Source organism: Musca vetustissima, unplaced genomic scaffold (assembly GCF_032173495.1).
Source record: "Musca vetustissima isolate MV318-11 ecotype Yass unplaced genomic scaffold, APGP_CSIRO_Mvet_v1 utg7628, whole genome shotgun sequence".
Classification (NCBI taxonomy): domain Eukaryota; kingdom Metazoa; phylum Arthropoda; class Insecta; order Diptera; family Muscidae; genus Musca; species Musca vetustissima.
In genome coordinates this window covers 56,199-75,893 of record NW_026874499.1, presented here as the reverse complement: position 1 = coordinate 75,893, position 19,695 = coordinate 56,199, and the positions used below count along the sequence as shown (strand labels likewise).

Here is a 19,695-nt window from a genome sequence, read left to right as displayed (position 1 = left end):
AAGAAATACCAAATATTCAATTTCTTTATTGGTAAAAATCATGTACAACAAAGAAATATTCATTATTATTGGATCTCAATTTTAAATTAGTAACTATTTAAAATTAAATTTTTTCAACAACTCCACGTTGGGCGCCAATTGAAAATTTCCATTCCAAATATATGCAATACCTTCTGTTCTTTACCAAAATTCTGTTATTTTCCTTTTTAAACTCCATTTGAAAGATTTATTTTTAATACAAAATATTTTTAATTATTATTTTCTCCAGCCCACGTTGGGCGCCAATTTTAATCTTCACTTCAAATTTATACAATACAATATTATCTTTTTTTAAAATTCATTATGATGATTTATTTTTAATAAAAAGTCATTAATATTTCATCAATATCCTGTATTACATCCATATTCATATCGATCCCACATTGAGCGCCAATTATTTTATTTTTTTTTTATTTTGAAAAAAAACTAATTTTTATTTTGGTTTCATTTTCTTTTTACAGCCTGTCAAAAAATCCTCTCACAACGTTTACCCCTACCCGCATCTGTTGTTACCTCAAGACCAACCACACCTCAAGGTGCCAACACCCGCCTAGGTATTGCCTCCTATCATCACAATAATCCAAGCAGTAATGGTAGCAGCAGCAATGCCAATGGCTTTTCCTCCAATTCCAATTCATCAGCTAGCTCGATGCAAAGTACAAGTGGTGCTGCCGCAGCTGGTGCTTCAGGATCAAATGCAGTAGCGGCTGGTAATCTAACCTTACCTAATCGCCATCATGTCCTCTCCAGTTCAACACATCATATACCAATGCGTATGAGTGCCGATTTTGTACATAGTGAACAACAACAACATAGTTTGCCCCCAACGGGACAAACGGCCCAAAAACTGTGGCAACAACACAATCAACACCAACAACAAGATTCACAACATGTCCAACTGAGATCTCATCATAATCGTGATCGGGAATATGCTTTAACAAATGAAAACAACAACATAACCAAATATAATCCACAAGGTGCAGGTGGCGGAGTGGTTGGCGTACGTGATTCGGCATCGGCTGCTGAACAATTGGCCCCGCTATCGTTGGTGCCGTTGCGCGAAAAAGACTCTAATATGGGAGTGGGCGGCAAAGATTTACCCACACCCACCTCAACGCCTACGGCCAGTCGTAAGTCGCGCAGAAGATCAAATCTCTTCATACCCTCCTCATCGAAAAAGGGTGAGAAGGATATGAAAAATGGTGAGCTGGGTAGTGGCCGTTCCATACCCATTAAACAGGGTTATTTGTATAAGCGATCGAGTAAATCACTGAATAAGGAGTGGAAAAAGAAATATGTCACGCTGTGTGATGATGGGCGCTTGACCTATCACCCCTCGTTGCATGATTATATGGATGATGTGCATGGCAAGGAGATACCATTGCAATATGTTACGGTGAAGGTGCCAGGGCAAAAGCCACGCGGCTCCAAGTCCATCATTACAAACAGTGCTTTGACCACATCAATGTTGTCCACAAATAATGGTGAGTCCAAAAAAACTCCGACTTCTTCGAATTAAAATTTTTAATCCGCATTTTTTTCTTTCTTTTCAGTTTTCGAACCCTTGAAGGAATCCGCCGTCAAATCGAACTCCTCCCAACAGACCAGTGGCGATGAAGGCATTGCCATGTCCAATTCCAATTCGCAAACTTTCTTAGCCGTCCCCGGCGCCGAGACATCACAACGTGAACTATTAGCCGTAAATGCTTCGAATAAATTGGAAGCCCAAACACCAAATGTCAAGAAACGTCATAGACGTATGAAAAGTAGTAGCGTCAAGTCCAATGAAATTGATGACTCTGATGGCTATGAATTCTATATTGTTTCATTGGACTCAAAGCAGTGGCATTTCGAGGCAGCCAATTCGGAGGAACGCGATGAATGGGTTGCGGCCATTGAACAGGAGATTTTCAAGAGCCTTCAGAGTATAGAGAGTACGAAACTGAAACCGGCCACCACAAGTGAATTGGCATCGATGGTAACGATACGTACCCGGGTACCGGGTAATGGTTATTGTGTTGACTGTGATGCACCAAGTGAGTTTAATGTTCGGTTACAATTTTTTTTATTTTTTTCTTCTGCTCTTCAGTTCTCTCACCTTATGATCCTGATATATTCTCCAAAATGGCTTTCAATAATTTGTATTTTTTTTTTCTTCCAGATCCTGAATGGGCCAGCTTAAATCTGGGTGTCTTGATGTGCATTGAATGCTCGGGTGTCCATCGCAATTTGGGTTCTCACATTTCCAAAGTCCGTTCATTGGGTTTGGATGATTGGCCGTAAGTATTTTTGTTGGAATTTTATTTTAAATTGATTTTATTTTTAATTGTTGTTGTTTTTGTTTCTCCTTTTAGTGCCGGCCACTTAAGTGTCATGCTCGCCATCGGCAATAGCTTGGCTAATTCCGTTTGGGAAGCTAATACACGCCAAAGAACCAAACCAAAACCAAATACATCACGCGAGGAGAAAGAGGCCTGGATCCGAAGTAAATATGAGGCCAAGGAATTTCTACCATCACCAAATACAAATACCAATGCCACACCGGGTCAACAATTAATTGAAGCTGTGATTAGGTAAGAAGAAGCACAGACACATAACCTCAAAATGAAAAAAAAAACATATTAAATTAGGAATAGGAAAATAGCAATTTAGGCTTCTCAAAAACAAATTTAAAAAAATCCAATTTTAGAGCTCTCATAATCCCTCAAAAAATTATTTTTAAACAATCTACAATTAAGGCTCTGATAGTTCCGCAAACCTAAGCAAAAAATAAGAAGCTGATAGATCCTCAAGAATATACTTTTAAAAATCCACCATTGGGGCACTGATGGTTCGTCAGAAAATGATTTTCCAAAAATTCACAATTAGGGCTCTGATAGGGCTCTTGATAAAATCCATTATTCTTTACTCTGATAATTCCTCCAAAAATTTTCTAAAAACTCATCCAACAGAATCCTCTGATAGGCCCTTAAAATTATTAAAAAAAGAACAACTAAAAGAACAATTTCTCAAACCCTAATTCCGACCCAGCCGAACTTTTTATATCCACCTAAAATCGTGCAGGACCTTTTATATGGTGCCTATGGTTTATTAAACTTCGGAAATGAACTGAAAATCGGTCGGTATCTATATAAGGCGTCTATGTCAATTATAGACCTGCATTGAAAATTCTCTGTAAATATTTGTTCTAACCCTCCAATATTTCGGAACACCTATATATGTCAGAACATGGTTCTACATCGATCATTTTCTTAAATTATTATTTGTCTCCCTTCCAAGGGTCCGAAACGTCAAATTACAGTCACTTAGTGGGGGGCCTATATATGGAGGCTAAGTCCTATCAGGGACCTAAATAGAAAATTTTCTGAAAATAAGTTTCTCTACCCTCAAAGAACTTCAAAAAATTATTTTTAAACAATCTACAATTAAGGCTCTGATAGTTCCGCAAACCTAAGCAAAAAATAAGAAGCTGATAGATCCTCAAGAATATACTTTTAAAAATCCACCATTGGGGCACTGATGGTTCGTCAGAAAATGATTTTCCAAAAATTCACAATTAGGGCTCTGATAGGGCTCTTGATAAAATCCATTATTCTTTACTCTGATAATTCCTCCAAAAATTTTCTAAAAACTCATCCAACAGAATCCTCTGATAGGCCCTTAAAATTATTAAAAAAAGAACAACTAAAAGAACAATTTCTCAAACCCTAATTCCGACCCAGCCGAACTTTTTATATCCACCTAAAATCGTGCAGGACCTTTTATATGGTGCCTATGGTTTATTAAACTTCGGAAATGAACTGAAAATCGGTCGGTATCTATATAAGGCGTCTATGTCAATTATAGACCTGCATTGAAAATTCTCTGTAAATATTTGTTCTAACCCTCCAATATTTCGGAACACCTATATATGTCAGAACATGGTTCTACATCGATCATTTTCTTAAATTATTATTTGTCTCCCTTCCAAGGGTCCGAAACGTCAAATTACAGTCACTTAGTGGGGGGCCTATATATGGAGGCTAAATAGAAAATTTTCTGAAAATAAGTTTCTCTACCCTCAAAGAACCCGAAATATCAAATTTCAGCCAGTTCGGTTGCGCATAAAAAACTTCTAAATATTGAAAATGAGGTCGGACCTAACTCGCAATTGGTTTGCATAGAAGTTCTTGACACTACAAGAACTTGGTATGCCAGATTACAGCCACTTCGATGAGAAAAAATGCAGCTAAACTCTTGAAAATTCTAAAAAATTGTGCGGGATCGATATATGAAGGCTATAACAAAACATTGTCGCATATTGAAAATTTTCTACAAATATTATTTTCCCACTCTAAAAACCCTGAATGCTAAATTTCCACCAATTTGGTTGGAAAATACAACTAGGACCACTAAAATTCTTAAAATCGGACGGAACATGTTTATGGGGTTATATCAAAAAATTCATCTATTTTGGTATTTTATTTGGAAATATGATTTTCACACTCCAAGAGACCGAAATGTCACCTCGCAGCCACTTTGCGGTTGCAAATTTCGTATATAACCTTGCAAATTCTGAAAATAGTGCAGTTTTATAAAAAAAGAACTTAGACATCCTAGGACATTCCAAATAATATTTGAAATTTGTTTGTCTAAAAAATATATCCAAAAACATAATTCCTAATTATTTATTTAATAGTCCCCCTGTACATAACCTTACTTTTATTTCTTAATTTTGAAATAACAAGAACAATTTGTTAACCTATTTTTTCCAAGACCTGTATTGGCCATAACAAACATCCTAAGTCACCCGGAATAATATTAGGGATCCTTTTGTCCCTATAAATTAATTCCCAAATATGTATCTGATAGTTTTTCAGAACATAACCCTACTTTTATTTCTTAGCTTTGAAAATAACAACAACAATTTATTAATTTATTTTTGTTTTCTTCTCCTCTTCTTCCTTACAGATCCGATATGAAATCGATTGTCTTAATATTGGCCAATTCCACACCGGAAATAACCAATGCCAATGTTAGTCCTAGAGATGTTAGGACACCATTACTATTGGCATGTGCCATTGGAAATTTGGCAATTGCTCAACTTTTGATATGGGTAAGTTGACAAAAAAAAAACAAAAACAATTTTCAAATTTACAATTTTATTTACATTCCCTTTTTTTCATTTTACAGAATGGTGCCAATATCAAACATACCGATCATGAGGGTCGAACCTGTTTGGCATATGCCCGGGCAGCCCAATCATTGGCCACAGCCAAGTCATTGAAGGCGGCTGCTGCAGCAGCTGCCGCGGCTTCTGCTGCTAGCAATAATTCTTCTAGCTTGGCCAGCAATACATCATCATCGTCCTCATCGATATCGCAGAGCACCTCAAATAATACCAATTCGGCTTCAATGGCCTCAGCAAATAATAGCAGTAATTCTACAGCAGCAAATCAATCTCAGCAATCATCATCCTCCACAACAAATGGTGGCATTCCAGCACCCCATTACAGTGTAGAGGAAACTACCGCCTTGGTTGAGCTACTAACAGGGTTGGGTTGTCCCGAATCGGCACCGTTGACCGCAAGTGGTACCTTGCCACGACGAAGAGACACATTGGGTACACCCTATGAGAAAACTGTATCAGGCGTTATATAAGAAAAAAATTTTGAAAACAAAAATTATATATAAATAAAAAATATTATTATTAGTCTTTAGGTTTTATATAGGATCATTATTATTATATTATTGAAGGTAGTTTTTAACAAAACAAACAACACGCTTAGCTTAAAAATGCTATAAAACAAACAAACCGGAAATTATGTTTTTTAAGTTTTCTTTTTTTAATTTTAATTTTTAAGTTTTTTTAATTTTTGTTTAAAAAACCAAGTTTATTTTGAATCTAGATTTTATTTTGTTCCTTTTTTTCAAAATCTCTAATTTAGTTCAAATCTAAAATCTATGTTTTCTTGAATATATATTTCTCAAAACCTCTTTTTTGTGTAAAATTCCCCTTCTTTTATTTTAGTTGTAACTGTATTTAATTATTATTATTAAAAAATGTGTAAAGTGTTTATTTTTTGTAAATGGGTTTTGTTAAAGTTTTTAAAAAAGATCGTTTGTTTATAGTAACAAAAACAAAATATTTAGTTACAGTTATTAAATGTTTTTAATTTTTGTTTATTTAAAAGAAATGAAATAATCACAACCCTGTTAATTGTTTTTTTGTTTCCTCCTCGCACCACCCTACTGCCTGCTACCTCATGTATTCCACCAAATAACGTTCCCCCCAATCTTCTATATATATCAGGCTTGTTTATGTTTCTTTAGCAAATCTCTTAACATTTTTATTTTTAATTGTATATTTTTTATTATTATTTTATAATATAATAAAATATATTATAAATATATATGTATATGTTTTTAAAAGAAAAAACAAAAAACCCTTATATTAAATGTATTTAAAACAAAAAATCTGTATAACAACTTTTTTGTATGTGTGTGTAAATAATATATATATGTATTAAAAGAAATTGGACATATTTTTTATTATACAAAAAAAGGTTTTTATTTTTAAGTTTTATTATTATTATTTTTTTAATTAAAACAAAACACCCAAAAAATTTTAACAAAAAATAAAAAATGTGGTTTTATTTCATTATATTTTGTTTTGCTATAGAATTCATTGTTACATTTGTTTTGCTACAGTTTTCATTTTTACATTTCGTTTGCTTTCATGTATTTGGTTTTTTACTTTATTTTTTGCAATGTGCAATCAGTATTGAAATAAAATTTATGCTACCGAAATGAGAAACAGAAAACAAAACAAACCGATAGACTTTGAAAATATGAATAGAATTTATATTAGTATAAGCTGGAAATAAAATATATATTAGTACTACTACATACATATAGAAGAAGAAGAAAAAATTATAAATGTTTTTTTTTTTAATAATTTTGTTAATTATTGAAATATTTTTGGTCCTACCAATATATATTTTTTAAAGTCACAGAATATATTTGGTGTATTAAAAAGTATTAAAAAGAAATTTGAAATTATTACATCATATAAGTACAGAGATTTCAATATATGTATGTATATTCAATATTTAATGGTATAACAGAAAAACAAAATATATCTCAAATGTGAGGTTATATTTACTCTCAAATCATTCTCATATGAAATTATTAAATATTTAAGATTTATTCTAATGTACCACCCAGTATGTCACCTATATATGATCTGCGAAAAGTGCTTCTATACTTTAATGAGAATTTCGAATGGCCTTCTTATGAGGAAGGCCTTTTAAAAGACCCTCTGGTCTTCTATTAGAAGAATTTCTAATCTAGTTTGACATTCAATGATAAATCTTTCAGATCTTTTAGTATGTATGAGTCTGTTTATCTCTGAGAATACTTCGTGGTTTTTATGCGAAGTATTGTCTGATTCCTATAATATGACGCTCTGGGTTTCTATTAGAAAAAACAAATGTAGAGGCCAGAGGCGAGGAGTTTATAGTCTAATGGGGAGGAGTTTTTCAATAGAGTTTTTGAAAACAAAATAGGGCAAACGCGTGCATTAAAAAATGGATTTTTGAAATAATTTTGACTATAGAGGCCAAATCTTGGATTTTTAAAAATAACTTTTGGCAAGTATAGAGGTCAAAGGCGTGGATTTTTTAAATAATTTTTGGGCGATTACAAAGGCCTTAGGCAAGGATTTTTTAAATAATTTTTTGGCGACTGTCGAGGCAATAGATGTGGGTTTTTTAAATAAATTTTGGGCTGCTGTAGATGCCATAGAAGTGGATTTTTTAAATAATTTTTGTGCGACTATAGTGACTAAAATCGTTGCGTTTTTAAATAATTTTTGGGCAACTATAGAGGCCATAGGCGTAGATTTTTTAATAAATAGTTTTTTTTAAATAGTTTATGTATGACTACAGAAGCCAAAGGCGTTACATTTTTAAATAATTTTTGGACGACTATAGAGGTCAACGGCGTGGATTTAGTTAAAATAATTTTTGGTCGAATGTAGATGCCAAAAGCGTTGCGTTTTTTAATAATTTTTGGGCAACTATAGAACCCAAAGGCGTAGAATTTTTTTAATTATATTGCGGCAACTATAGATGATCACTTGACCAGTACCGGAGAATAATTTTTCTGATGTTATTTTAAAAACAGTGTATGAAAAAACCTTTTGTTCTAGTTTGAGTTCTTCTTTAGAAAAGTTTTTACTCTTTTATTAAAAATTGTCATGGTGATCTTTCATGAGAAGAACTTTTGTGGTCTGATCTTGAGGAGTCCTTCTGATCACCTACGACAATTTCTTTTAGTCTTCTACGGAATACATTCTAGTCGTCTATAAGGATAATTTATGGTATTTTTTAGGAAGACCTGATGGTCTCTTTTTAAAAAAAAAACTCTCTAATCCTATCTTCTTTATACCCTTCATCACACCTTCCTTCTGTTATGAGAAGAAATTCGTCTTTCAGATTTCTATGAGAAGTCTGTCTGATATTCTTGAGAAGTCTTTTTGTTCTTTTAATAGAATAAAATCTGATAATCTATGAGAATTTCTTCTAATTTTCTATGAGAGTAAGAGAAGAACTTCTGGTCTTTTATGGAAAAAATACTTCAAGTCATAAATGGGAAATCCTTCTGACCATTTATGAGCAGATTTTCTGAACTTTAATGAGAAGTCATTGTTGTATTCAAATATAATGTATTCGGGACATAATGGTCTTCTATGGAAGAACTTATGATCTTCTATGGAAGAACGTCTGGCCTTCTGTATGATGAACTCTTGGTCTACCAATTCAATACCTTCTATGGTCATCTGTGAGATTATATTCTGATTGTCCTAGAGAACACTTTCACCAGTTCTTTGTTGAGAATATCTTCTGATTGTCTATAAAAACCCCATCTGATATTCCTTGATAAAAGATTTTCATTTTCCATTATAAGAACTTTATGTATAGTCCTCATCTAATTGTACGCTTCAAATTTAGGAACTTTTTTTTGGTTTTGGACACGTTTTCTAACGAATTTGGTCGGTTAATTTGATGTTGTGTATTTTCATTTGGGTAGAAAATCGACTTATCAATATTGATCCCCGGTTTTCCCCCATTTTCAGTATTCTGAGGTTTTTGGACACCTTTTCCGGCATTTTAATTTTCGGCATTTTAAGGATTTTGAAGGCGTTTGCCATCCGAAATGAAATCTCCATGCCTAATTAACACCTTCAGGTACGTAAAATTTTCGGTATTATGGACATATTTTCTAAACAAATTGGGAAAACTGATCAATCTTGGGGCAATCTTTTATATACCAGAATACCTGAATCTTGGTATATTAAAGATTTCGACATGTATTCCAATTTATTTGACTGTATTTTTTGTCAAGAGTTCTCATTGGGTAATCCATACCAAAAAAAAAATATTTCTAAAAGCCCTCATAGAGAACCTTCCTATTTCGGATCAAATGTAAACAATATAACGGAATTAAGGATTCTATATTAGTATAGTCTCCATATAACGATATAGAAAATTTTCATTATTAGGATTATAGGGAAGATAATATTGATATTTTAATATATTTTTAAGCGACTTCTTAGAGGAATATTTTGGGTGTACAATGGGTTAGTATACTCTTCAATATAACAAGGATCTATTATTGATTTCAGATGTAATTTTAATATGGATATACATACATACATCTACAAACAAAGACTTATATCAACTCTTTAGAATAACAACCCTATTATTTTTTCGAATTTATTAATATTAATTTTATTGTTTAATAATTTAATCAAATAACACACAAAATTATTAGCTTTCCCTTAAAAAATAAAATTAAATGAAAAAATAACAATCATAAAAAATAAATTATTATCTATTTAAAACCTTGAAGCGCGCTTAGAAAAAAACAAAACAGAAATAACAAATGGAAAAATATTTAATTTTACAAATACATATTGTAGAACAAGAAATGACAAAAACAACAACAAGAAAAATTATTATATTTATAAAAAAATATAAATAAAAAATATATAAAAATAAAAAAAGAAATAAATAATAAATAAAAATAAAATATAAATGACAATTTAATTATCTTTCCGATAATTATTTCAATTCAATGAAACATCAAACAAAACATGTGGAATCACATTTGTGATTCTAATATTTTTTATTATTGTTTGAACACGTTTTGAAACATAAATATTATAGTATAATTTCATGATTTACTTTTGTGGCAATATTATAATAATTTCAATATGAAATGTATAAAATATGTATTTGCAGCATAATTTATTAGTAGTAATAATTATAAAATTAAAACAAAACATGAAATCAATGAAATATACAAACCAAAAAGAAATGCAAGAGAATAAAGAAAACAACAATTTAATTGAAAACAAAAAAGTCTACGGAATTATAAAGAGATTTTATTTCGCTTTATATGGGGTATGTACATATATGTTTTTTATCAACCTCTATGGAGAGGTATCAGAAGAGGTTGCAAACAAATAGTCCATATTTTAAAAATCTTTCAACTTTCACATAATGCTAATTTTCTTCTATATAACATAGGTTTATATAGGTATTGTCAATAAAAAATTAAATGAAAATTCTCCTGAATAATTTGTGCAAAATTTATGAAAATCAGTTAAATAGTCACAGAGATATTTGCATTTCAACTCAACCATGTTCCGAAATATACTTACTGTTCGGTGCTGGGCGCCTATTACCTGAAAATGAAATGCCACACAAAAATTGGTTTCTTAAAAATTACAATTTTTCTTCTACTTTCATAATGGCTTTTGGTTTGTGAATAAAATTATAGCATACTTTTAGGCTAAAAGTACGAATACGAATTATTCGGTCCGTCCCATTTCTCCCCTCCTTTCGATATGTCGTTTTTTTCAGAATTGTCTTCCATGTCTTTTTTATAGAAATGGTAAATTTAATGTTTAAATCTATTTTAAAGAGGCAATTCAAAAAAGCCTTGAAGTAAATCCAACAAAGAGAGAACTGGTAATGTTCACTAGGAAACGTAAGCTCGGCGTCTTTGCTCCACCAACACTGGATGGATGCAGCTTCATCTGTCGCCCGAAGCAAAATACCTTGGCACAATCCTGGACTATCAATTGCGATGGAATAGGAACGCTGAGAAACGGGCGAAGAGAGGGCAGATTGCACTCTATGCATGCAAGAACTCCATTGGGAAAAGTTGGGGGCTAAAACCATCGACTATACACTGGTTGTATAACACAGTGGTAAGTCCCATCCTTTCCTACAGTTCTCTTGTTTGGTGACACTGCATGCGCCACAAGTCGACATCCAGCAAACTAGTCAAGGTACAAAGAGCCGCCTCGACGACATGAACAAAATCTTTGGCAAAATTGTACCTACGGGCTTGACCAACCCGTAAAACTAAGCGACTATATATCACCAGTCCTGAGCTTTAACGATATAGATGCCGTATCCCTAGTAGAGACTACTGGAACCATAGCAACCCTACTCTGGACGGTCTGGCTTTTTATACAGACGGATCCAAGATCGAAGAAGGTACAGGGGCTGGCGTTTACTGTGAAAGGCTAGTCCTTGAGCTTACCTACAAGCTGGATAGCAACTGTAGTGTTTTCCAAGCTGAAATCTTCGCTATTTGGAAGGCAGCGGAATTGATAAAAAGTCTGGATGCAGAGATCGTTGAACCGGTGACTATCTTTGTGGATAGTCAGGCGGCTCTTAAAGCCATCAAATTCTGTAATATCAAATCTGATGTCGTCTTTGAGTGTAGAGCAGTTTTGGAAACACTCACTTACAGCTATCGTCCGTGTTTGGTACCAGGATATCGTGACATCACGGGTAATGAAAAAGCAAACGATCTGAATCTTTTGTTCTTCTAGTCCGTTCCAAAGATATTACAAACTAAATTTAATAATTTTAGGTCTATAATACTCCATTTATCATCTTTTATATACCCTTCAGACTACTTTCTCAGCTCGACTATTAAAACTCATCATCTATAAAGACTGCCTTCAGCTCATCTATAAATACTCCTTTCTCAGCTCAATTCCGACTCCTTTCAACTCACCTATAGAAGACTCCCTTCTCAGCTCACCTATAGAAGACTCCCTTCTCAGCTCGTCTATAGAAGACTCCCTTCTCAGCTCGTCTATAGAAGACTCCCTTCTCAGCTCGTCTATAGAAGACTCCCTTCTCAGCTCGTCTATAGAAGACTCCCTTCTCAGCTCGTCTATAGAAGACTCCCTTCTCAGCTCGTCTATAGAAGAATCCCTTCTCAGCTCGTCCAAAGAAGACTTCCTTCTCAGCTCGTCCAAAGAAGACTTCCTTCTCAGCTCGTCTATAGAAGACTCCCTTCAGCTCGTCTATAGAAGACTCCCTTCAGCTCGTCTATAGAAGACTCCCTTCAGCTCGTCTATATAAGACTCCCTTCAGCTCGTCTATAGAAGACTCCCTTCAGCTCGTCTATAGAAGACTCCCTTCAGCTCGATAACGTTTGTCACATTATTCGTACTTCTATTTTCATACCCGTTCACTTAGGTAGAGTATATTTGATCGATCTCTTCTTTTTTTAGTTGGTTCATCATTTTTGTTTTTAAAAAAACACTCGTACCACATAAAAATATGTTTTTATTAACAATTTTTTGACGTTTCCTTTTGTCATTCTTCGTTATTGTTTACTTTGTGGTGCTAGTGTTGCCCTATTTTCGATTTATTTTGCGAATGCGTTTGCGTGAGCGATACAGAGACTTGCACTTTAACGCTCGTCTATAACTGGCTTTCGCAACGCTTCAGCTGGTATATCTATCGCTGTGAAATCTTTGTTACTTACTATTTTACCAATTTAAATAAAAAAACAATTTTATAAATATTTTTTTGGTGCTATCGAGCTTTATTTACGAAAGGAAACATGGACGAATATTACATTACAATTATATAAAATACAATACAATACGTATTTTATTTCACCTGAAATATAAAATAACTATTCAAAGAGTGATGTGGTGGTATCACCAGACATTAAAAATTATTCAAATATTAAATATCTGAAAAAAAATATTCAAAATAATTTATTCGGAGAAAGTTTTTATAGGTTATGTTCACATCAAACGCGTTCTACAACAATAAATTGTTTATTCAAAACAATTGAATGAAAATATCGGAATTTTATTCCCAATGCATTTGATGTGAACAATCCTCATCACTATTTGGTATACAAATATATTTCTTTAGTTATTGTTATATTTAAATTAGTATGTAATAGCACTTTCACAATTTTGAAGATCTGTACAGTGTAGTTAGTCACATTTTATTCAGTACTCAATATTGGATTAGTTTCAAGACAGATACTGGAAGTCATATTAAAAAGACATTTAAATTTATAAAGAAGAGGGGGATATCGAAATAAATCGTTCAGTATACCTATTCTGTAACTTTTTAACAACATTCGATATTGTTTACAATTATTTTTATTATATTATAAAAACAACAAAAAACAATGTTCTTAAAAAGTTACAGAATGGACCAACAGTAGGCCTATTCTTGACTGAACATCTGTCGATATTGTTTGAATTTCTTTTGTTATTGTAAAAAACAACAAAACAAACAAATGAAATTGTTGTAAAATAGACAATATCGAATGTTCAGTTCGTCCTCGGACGGCTCACAAGAAAGACGTAAAAAAAATTTTAAATGAGTACTACACGCCCATGGGCTTAAAAATAGATTTTTACAAAATGGCGGTTGTTAAGCGTTCGCTTAACTAACACGTGTGTTTTTAAATACGGATAACCTATAAATTACGAGTCGTTCAACAAAATCCAAACAGCTGCGCATGAAATTTTTAATTTCCGTAAATTTAATAGCAAAAGAAGATGCTTTTCGCTACTATGTGACTCCTTCACAGTAGAAGAGTTCACTGATACACAAGGCTTAGAAAGTCTGAACATTGTGGTCAAATTCTTAAAGAAGATCGAAGTAAACCTGCAAAACACAAACCACCATCTATGGATAAAGTCAAATTCGTAGCAAAGCTACATACGGATACATGGCACTAAACCTTCTATCCCTATAGAAAGTGGGCCAACCAAAATAATATAAAAAAAAAAAAAAAAAAATATCGAATGTTGTTAAAAAGTTACAGAATAGGCCTACAGATCTCCACCTATCTAACAAATAAATATTTTTCTTTTAATTGACCTTTCCATATCTGTCATATATATTTTATATAGAACCTTTATTATGGGTAATTTAATTTCGACTTCGTTTATTGACAAAGATTATTAGAAAAATATTTGATTTTCAGATTCATAATACACTTTTTCTGAATATGGTACTGATAAATTGAATATTATGGATATCCATGTTTTTACTTTTGTGTTGCAAAATCTTGGATAGTTTTAGATCTTATTTCAGAATTCCCTAGCGCAAAACAACATACTCGATAGACAATTTTTTGTATTTGTTGTTTTTTATATCGTTAAACCCAATTATTTTTTGTTAGTATTTATGTATGTGTCTTTGTGTGTATATATATTTCTTATTGTGGTTAGTATTATGTGTGAATGTTGTCTAGTATATAGTATATATGTGTGTTATTATGTGTGTGGTGGTTTTGATGGACAATTTGTTGTTCTACGTATTTATTTTTTTTAATTTTGATTAACTGGATGGAACATGAATTGTTGTGATAAAATTCAAAGCAAGACTGTGGATTATGATTGCAACGAACATAAGGAAATATTCTTTGTTTTTAGATATGTTAAAAGGAACTTCACTACTAATCTTTGTGAATTTGTATGAAGGTGGTCTATACAGGAATTTGGAGATACCTATTGAGAACAGAAAATCCTCTAGTATCAAATAAGACAAGGAATACCCAACCGAAAATTGCTTAGTACCCTTAAGTATGGGGTATGTCAAATCGATAATGCTTTATTGGACGTTCTAAAACCAGTTGACAACCTGAAAATCCTATACAAGGTATTTGTTTGGAAAATGCGTCCATATATATCGATTATGGCAAAACGATGTTGAACGGGGTTTTATAAATCTATTTAAAAACTTATATACCCAAGACTCATAATCAGGATATGTCGGAGTCCCATTTAAATGGTAACTTTGCACATATATATTCGAAGATTTAAAAGAGAAGAAAAATAATGTACTATGTTTTTATTGTTGTTTTTTTATGTGGTAAAGAAAAGCCCGTATTTTTAATGGCGGGCATGATAACTGCTCACGGGAACATCGGAATTCGAAAATTCCAACGGTGTTAGAAAGAGTACATACTTGGCTCTCTATGAACAAGGATGAAAAAATAAAAATGGTGGACATTTGAAAAGTTTTTTTTTTTTTGGAAATCGCCTATTTTTGGCCACAAACTAAGTTACAAAAAATATAGAAGATATTCACCGATTGTTCATACAATAGCATAGAAACGTGTCAAAATTTGGAACTGGTTGAGACACGGTTTCGAGAAAAACGCGTTTAAAGTTTGAGACGCACTTCAGTCATCACTTGATGCTAACACAATAAATCGGCTATATCTTCAAGAGTTGTTGAGATTTTCAATTGAAATTTTATAGGGACATTCTTGAGAGGTTCGAAGTAAGTAAAAATACAAAATTGAATTTTTTGAAATCGATATTAGGTAGGTTCTCCTTAAACGGGCTGATTTTGGGTAGCAGAAGTATGAAAATTGTATAGACCACACTAATATTGGACCATTGACAATTTAGAAAAAGGGAATATTCATAAATCTACTATGAAAGGATTTCTAAGTAGATATTTTAAAAGGAATTTTAAGTCTATTCTGTTTTCATGCTCATGGTTACATACAAATTCACAAAGATTCAGAGTGTGAGTATACAGAAATAATTAAAAAAACAAGAATAATAAAATAAATAATTGCAAGTTGAGGTAATTCTTTTGGATATAAAACAAAATCATATACAATAATAGTTTAAAATTCAATAAAAAAAATATGAAAAGGAATCAATATATTAAATTTGTATTTAAATAGATTTTGAATCTAAGAAACCTGCAAAAAATATGTAATTAATATTTAATTTTTTTTTTTTAAATTAATAAATTTCAAATACGATTTTTATAAAATTCGAATTTCAATCAAGAATTATAACACCCTGTTTCCGAACTATTCGAAACGAATGAATTCGAGTGACTTAAAACCAAACTCCAGTTATAATTATTTTGAATCAATCACCAATTTTTTATAGGTAAAAGTATTTCACTCAAATGTTTTCATTTCGATTTTTACAGAATCAGACTGTAATAGTAATTCACCGAAATCTATTAATTTCGAATTTCACAGTAGAAATTATCGGTTAATCTGAAAATGCTATATACGATTTTGTTTTATAAACAATAAGGATTACATCCATTCCCAATAGTATTTTATAATTCCAATATACCTTATATGTTCCCTGTTCTCACACACACAATTATATATATGCCAATATATCATTGCATATGTGAGTATATCCATTAAGCTATGTGTTATTGGTCATAAAGAAATTAGGTAAATTTAATTGTGAACATTCGCAGTTTGTGTGTGCGCAAAGATGAAGGGTTATGATTCCCCTCAATTCTCTCTCGCGTACAATCTACAGAATTTAGACAATTAAAAAAAAACCTTGTCTAAAATGGAACAAATTTATCTTGCCTATTGGTGTTTTCAATAACATAAAAATGAATGGAAAATTAATTATACAAATTTATTTTGTTAAAAAACTGGGCAGATTTCATACTTAAAAGTTAAAAAAAAATAGGAAACAATTTCATGAGTATATCACTTTAAGACTTTTTACCATACTGGAAACTAGAAATGTTAAACTACACACATCTTTGGTGGTAAATGTGGCCTAAAAAAAAATCCAAATATCTAAAAAATTGGACGTTAACTGCAATATTTTGGGTTTTCTTATCAACTTAACACCAGAAATGCCAAGTCATTCATAATGTGGTTGAACCCTGGATGTATTCGAAAATACAAAATCCGGCGGTTAGAACTGGCGGCAATTCGGTTTCAAATTTAGGTTATTTTTCTCCGTCATTGAAAAAAAAATAAATACCGAAAATCGACTGGCACGTCCTATGGCATAAAGTGATCTTTTCTTCAAACCTGACTACTGACCTGACTGAGAATTTAGAGTGATTAGAAACGGACGGACATGGCTAAGAAGTATTAGAATTTTTGCTGATCAAGAATAGACAAGGCTCGCCAATTATTTTTATTTCGAGAAGTTAAAAATTAGAAAATCAATTTGTGTCATTAACCCGTATTACATACACTCCAACGGACTGACGTGGCTAAACCATTTTACCTGATCAAGAAAATGAATAATTCGAGGAGATGTCTGAGTTCATTCCTGGCGATCTTAAATAATCAGTTCAATCCTCTCTACCTCTACATTATTCCACAAGACTGTGTGATAATAAATTCGCTCATCTCCATATCCACACTTTCAAAAGCTTTTGTTTCTTTGATGGAAAATTTATTAGATTTCTAGAAGGACAACCCTAAATTACTAACGACAAACCGCAAGTACTACTTTAGATTGCCCTTTCTGGGATAAATTGTTTACATAAAAGAGAGAGTTTTTTAGGGAAGTGGCATCCACTTCTTTTAGTTCTAAGAATAAACTCATTTTTTATTTGGTCTCCTCGAAATAACCATTGTAGAACCTATAAAGCACATAACCAAGTCCTGTAAATTATTTTTCAAACTTTTAAATATGAATTCTGCCCAACAGATAGTATTTCATATTTTTTTATATGTATGTTTGTATATGGTAATTGGAATAAACTATTTCAATATTGTATGGTAGATGAAGGTGTAAAAATGAATTATTTTTTTTAAATAATATTTTTTGTCATATTTTTTTTTGTTTTTGTTTGGTTTAGTTAAATTACTGTTTGTTTTTCTTGGGTGTAATAAAATAATATTTTTGTTGTTGTTATTATTAGTAATAATGATATAAGATTAATAATTATAATATTAAAAAAATGAAAATATATATTTATTAAAAATGATTACAAATTGAAAGGAAGAAAAAAATAATAATGTTTTAGCATATTTATATAAATTTAACATAAAATTAAAACCAAAGGGAAAATAGAAAATTTGTGTGTGAGGTTTTTTTTGGAACCTAATATTTTTTTTTTTTAATTTTTTTAAATATTTTTTTTATAGAAAATTAATTGCACCATTTTCCAATTTAATTCTAAATATTTTAGATACGAATAAAGCATTTCAATTAATAATCGAAAAAAAAAATTGAATTGGGGGAATTTAAAGAATTATTGAATTACATATTTTATATAGAATTGAAAATTTATTTGGGAAATAAAAAATATTTTTAGGCCTCCATTTAAACATTTTCGTAATCATCAACATTTGGAATTAGTAAAAAAATAAAATTGATTATTAAATCAAGCAATTGTATTCGTATTCCAAAAAAAAATGAATTGAGATGAATTAAAAAATTGTTTGAATTCGAAATATAAATAAGGAAAATTTAAAAATTGTATATTATTTAAAAAAAAATTAATAAAATATTTTTATAAAATTTAAAAATTGATTTAGAAAAAAATTAAGCATTTTAAGCCTCAATTTAAATGTTTTCTTAATCTTCGAAATTTGGAATTAGTAAACAAAAATCAAAATTTAGCATTCGTATTGGGACTCGAAAGTTGAAAGTATTTAATTTCTAGATCTTCTGCATATTTTAAAAGAACAAAAAAATTTATATTTTTTATTTGATTTTTTTTTCTTAATTTAATGTTCACTATAAATAGATGAGTTTTAATTCGAAATATTTAAATTTAACTATGTCCATTCTTTTAATAAAACGTAGTTTGAAAAGGTTTTAAAATCAAATTTATGTTTTTACTGTTCAAGAAATTCGACGATTAAAAAATATGAGAAATTTAAAACTAATGAAAAGTTGTTTGAAAGTGTAGAAGCATTTGATTTAGTTAATAAATTAAAATGGAGTGTTAATTAGGAATATTTGAATTGTTTTTTTTTAATTTTAATAAAATATAATTTTGAAATTCATTAAATTTTATAATTTTATTAAACAACTTTTGTATTAAATAAATATATTTTTATTTAATTTATTAAGTTCGAATTTATGCACATATCAGTGCATAACTAAATTAAGAAAAAAATCAAATATATCCAATTCTTTTTTCTTTTAAAAATCCAAAAGTTTTAAAAAAGAGTAAGACAGGCAATTATTTTTGTCCCTTTTAAAATACCCAGAATTAAATTCGAAAATGGTGCAAAGTTGTTTGTTTAAAAAAATCTGTTAAAGACAAATCTGAAAAACGGAAAAAATGTGGCATGTGAAAAAACTATTGAAGCTAAACATACTACTACACTAGTACTACTATCTGAAGAAGTGAATGATGATCATTATTATTTATACAGAAAACTAAAAAAACACGCTGCTATTTTGAGAATTATGAAATTGTTTCCCTTCTAGAATATATATGCGATGCTATATATCTTCTATTTTCCCTTTTACTGGTTTTACAATAACTACTACTTTGCTTTGCGTTAGAGACATGACGTTATGTTTCTTTTTGTATTATTGATATATAAAAAAATATAAACAAT

At 31.0% G+C, this 19,695-nt stretch overlaps 1 protein-coding gene across 1 annotated transcript in view; it reads left to right on the top strand.

Moving 5' to 3' along the window:
- The window catches only part of LOC133334130 (centaurin-gamma-1A), a 66,217-nt gene extending 60,365 nt beyond the window's left edge, over positions 1-5,852 (top strand). The window contains 5 exon segments of the mRNA XM_061542430.1: positions 501-2,075; positions 2,201-2,318; positions 2,394-2,612; positions 4,990-5,134; positions 5,212-5,852. Coding sequence (XP_061398414.1) covers positions 501-2,075; positions 2,201-2,318; positions 2,394-2,612; positions 4,990-5,134; positions 5,212-5,679 — 2,525 coding nt within the window. The 3' untranslated portion in view covers positions 5,680-5,852.
- The last annotated feature ends 13,843 nt before the right edge of the window (positions 5,853-19,695 follow it).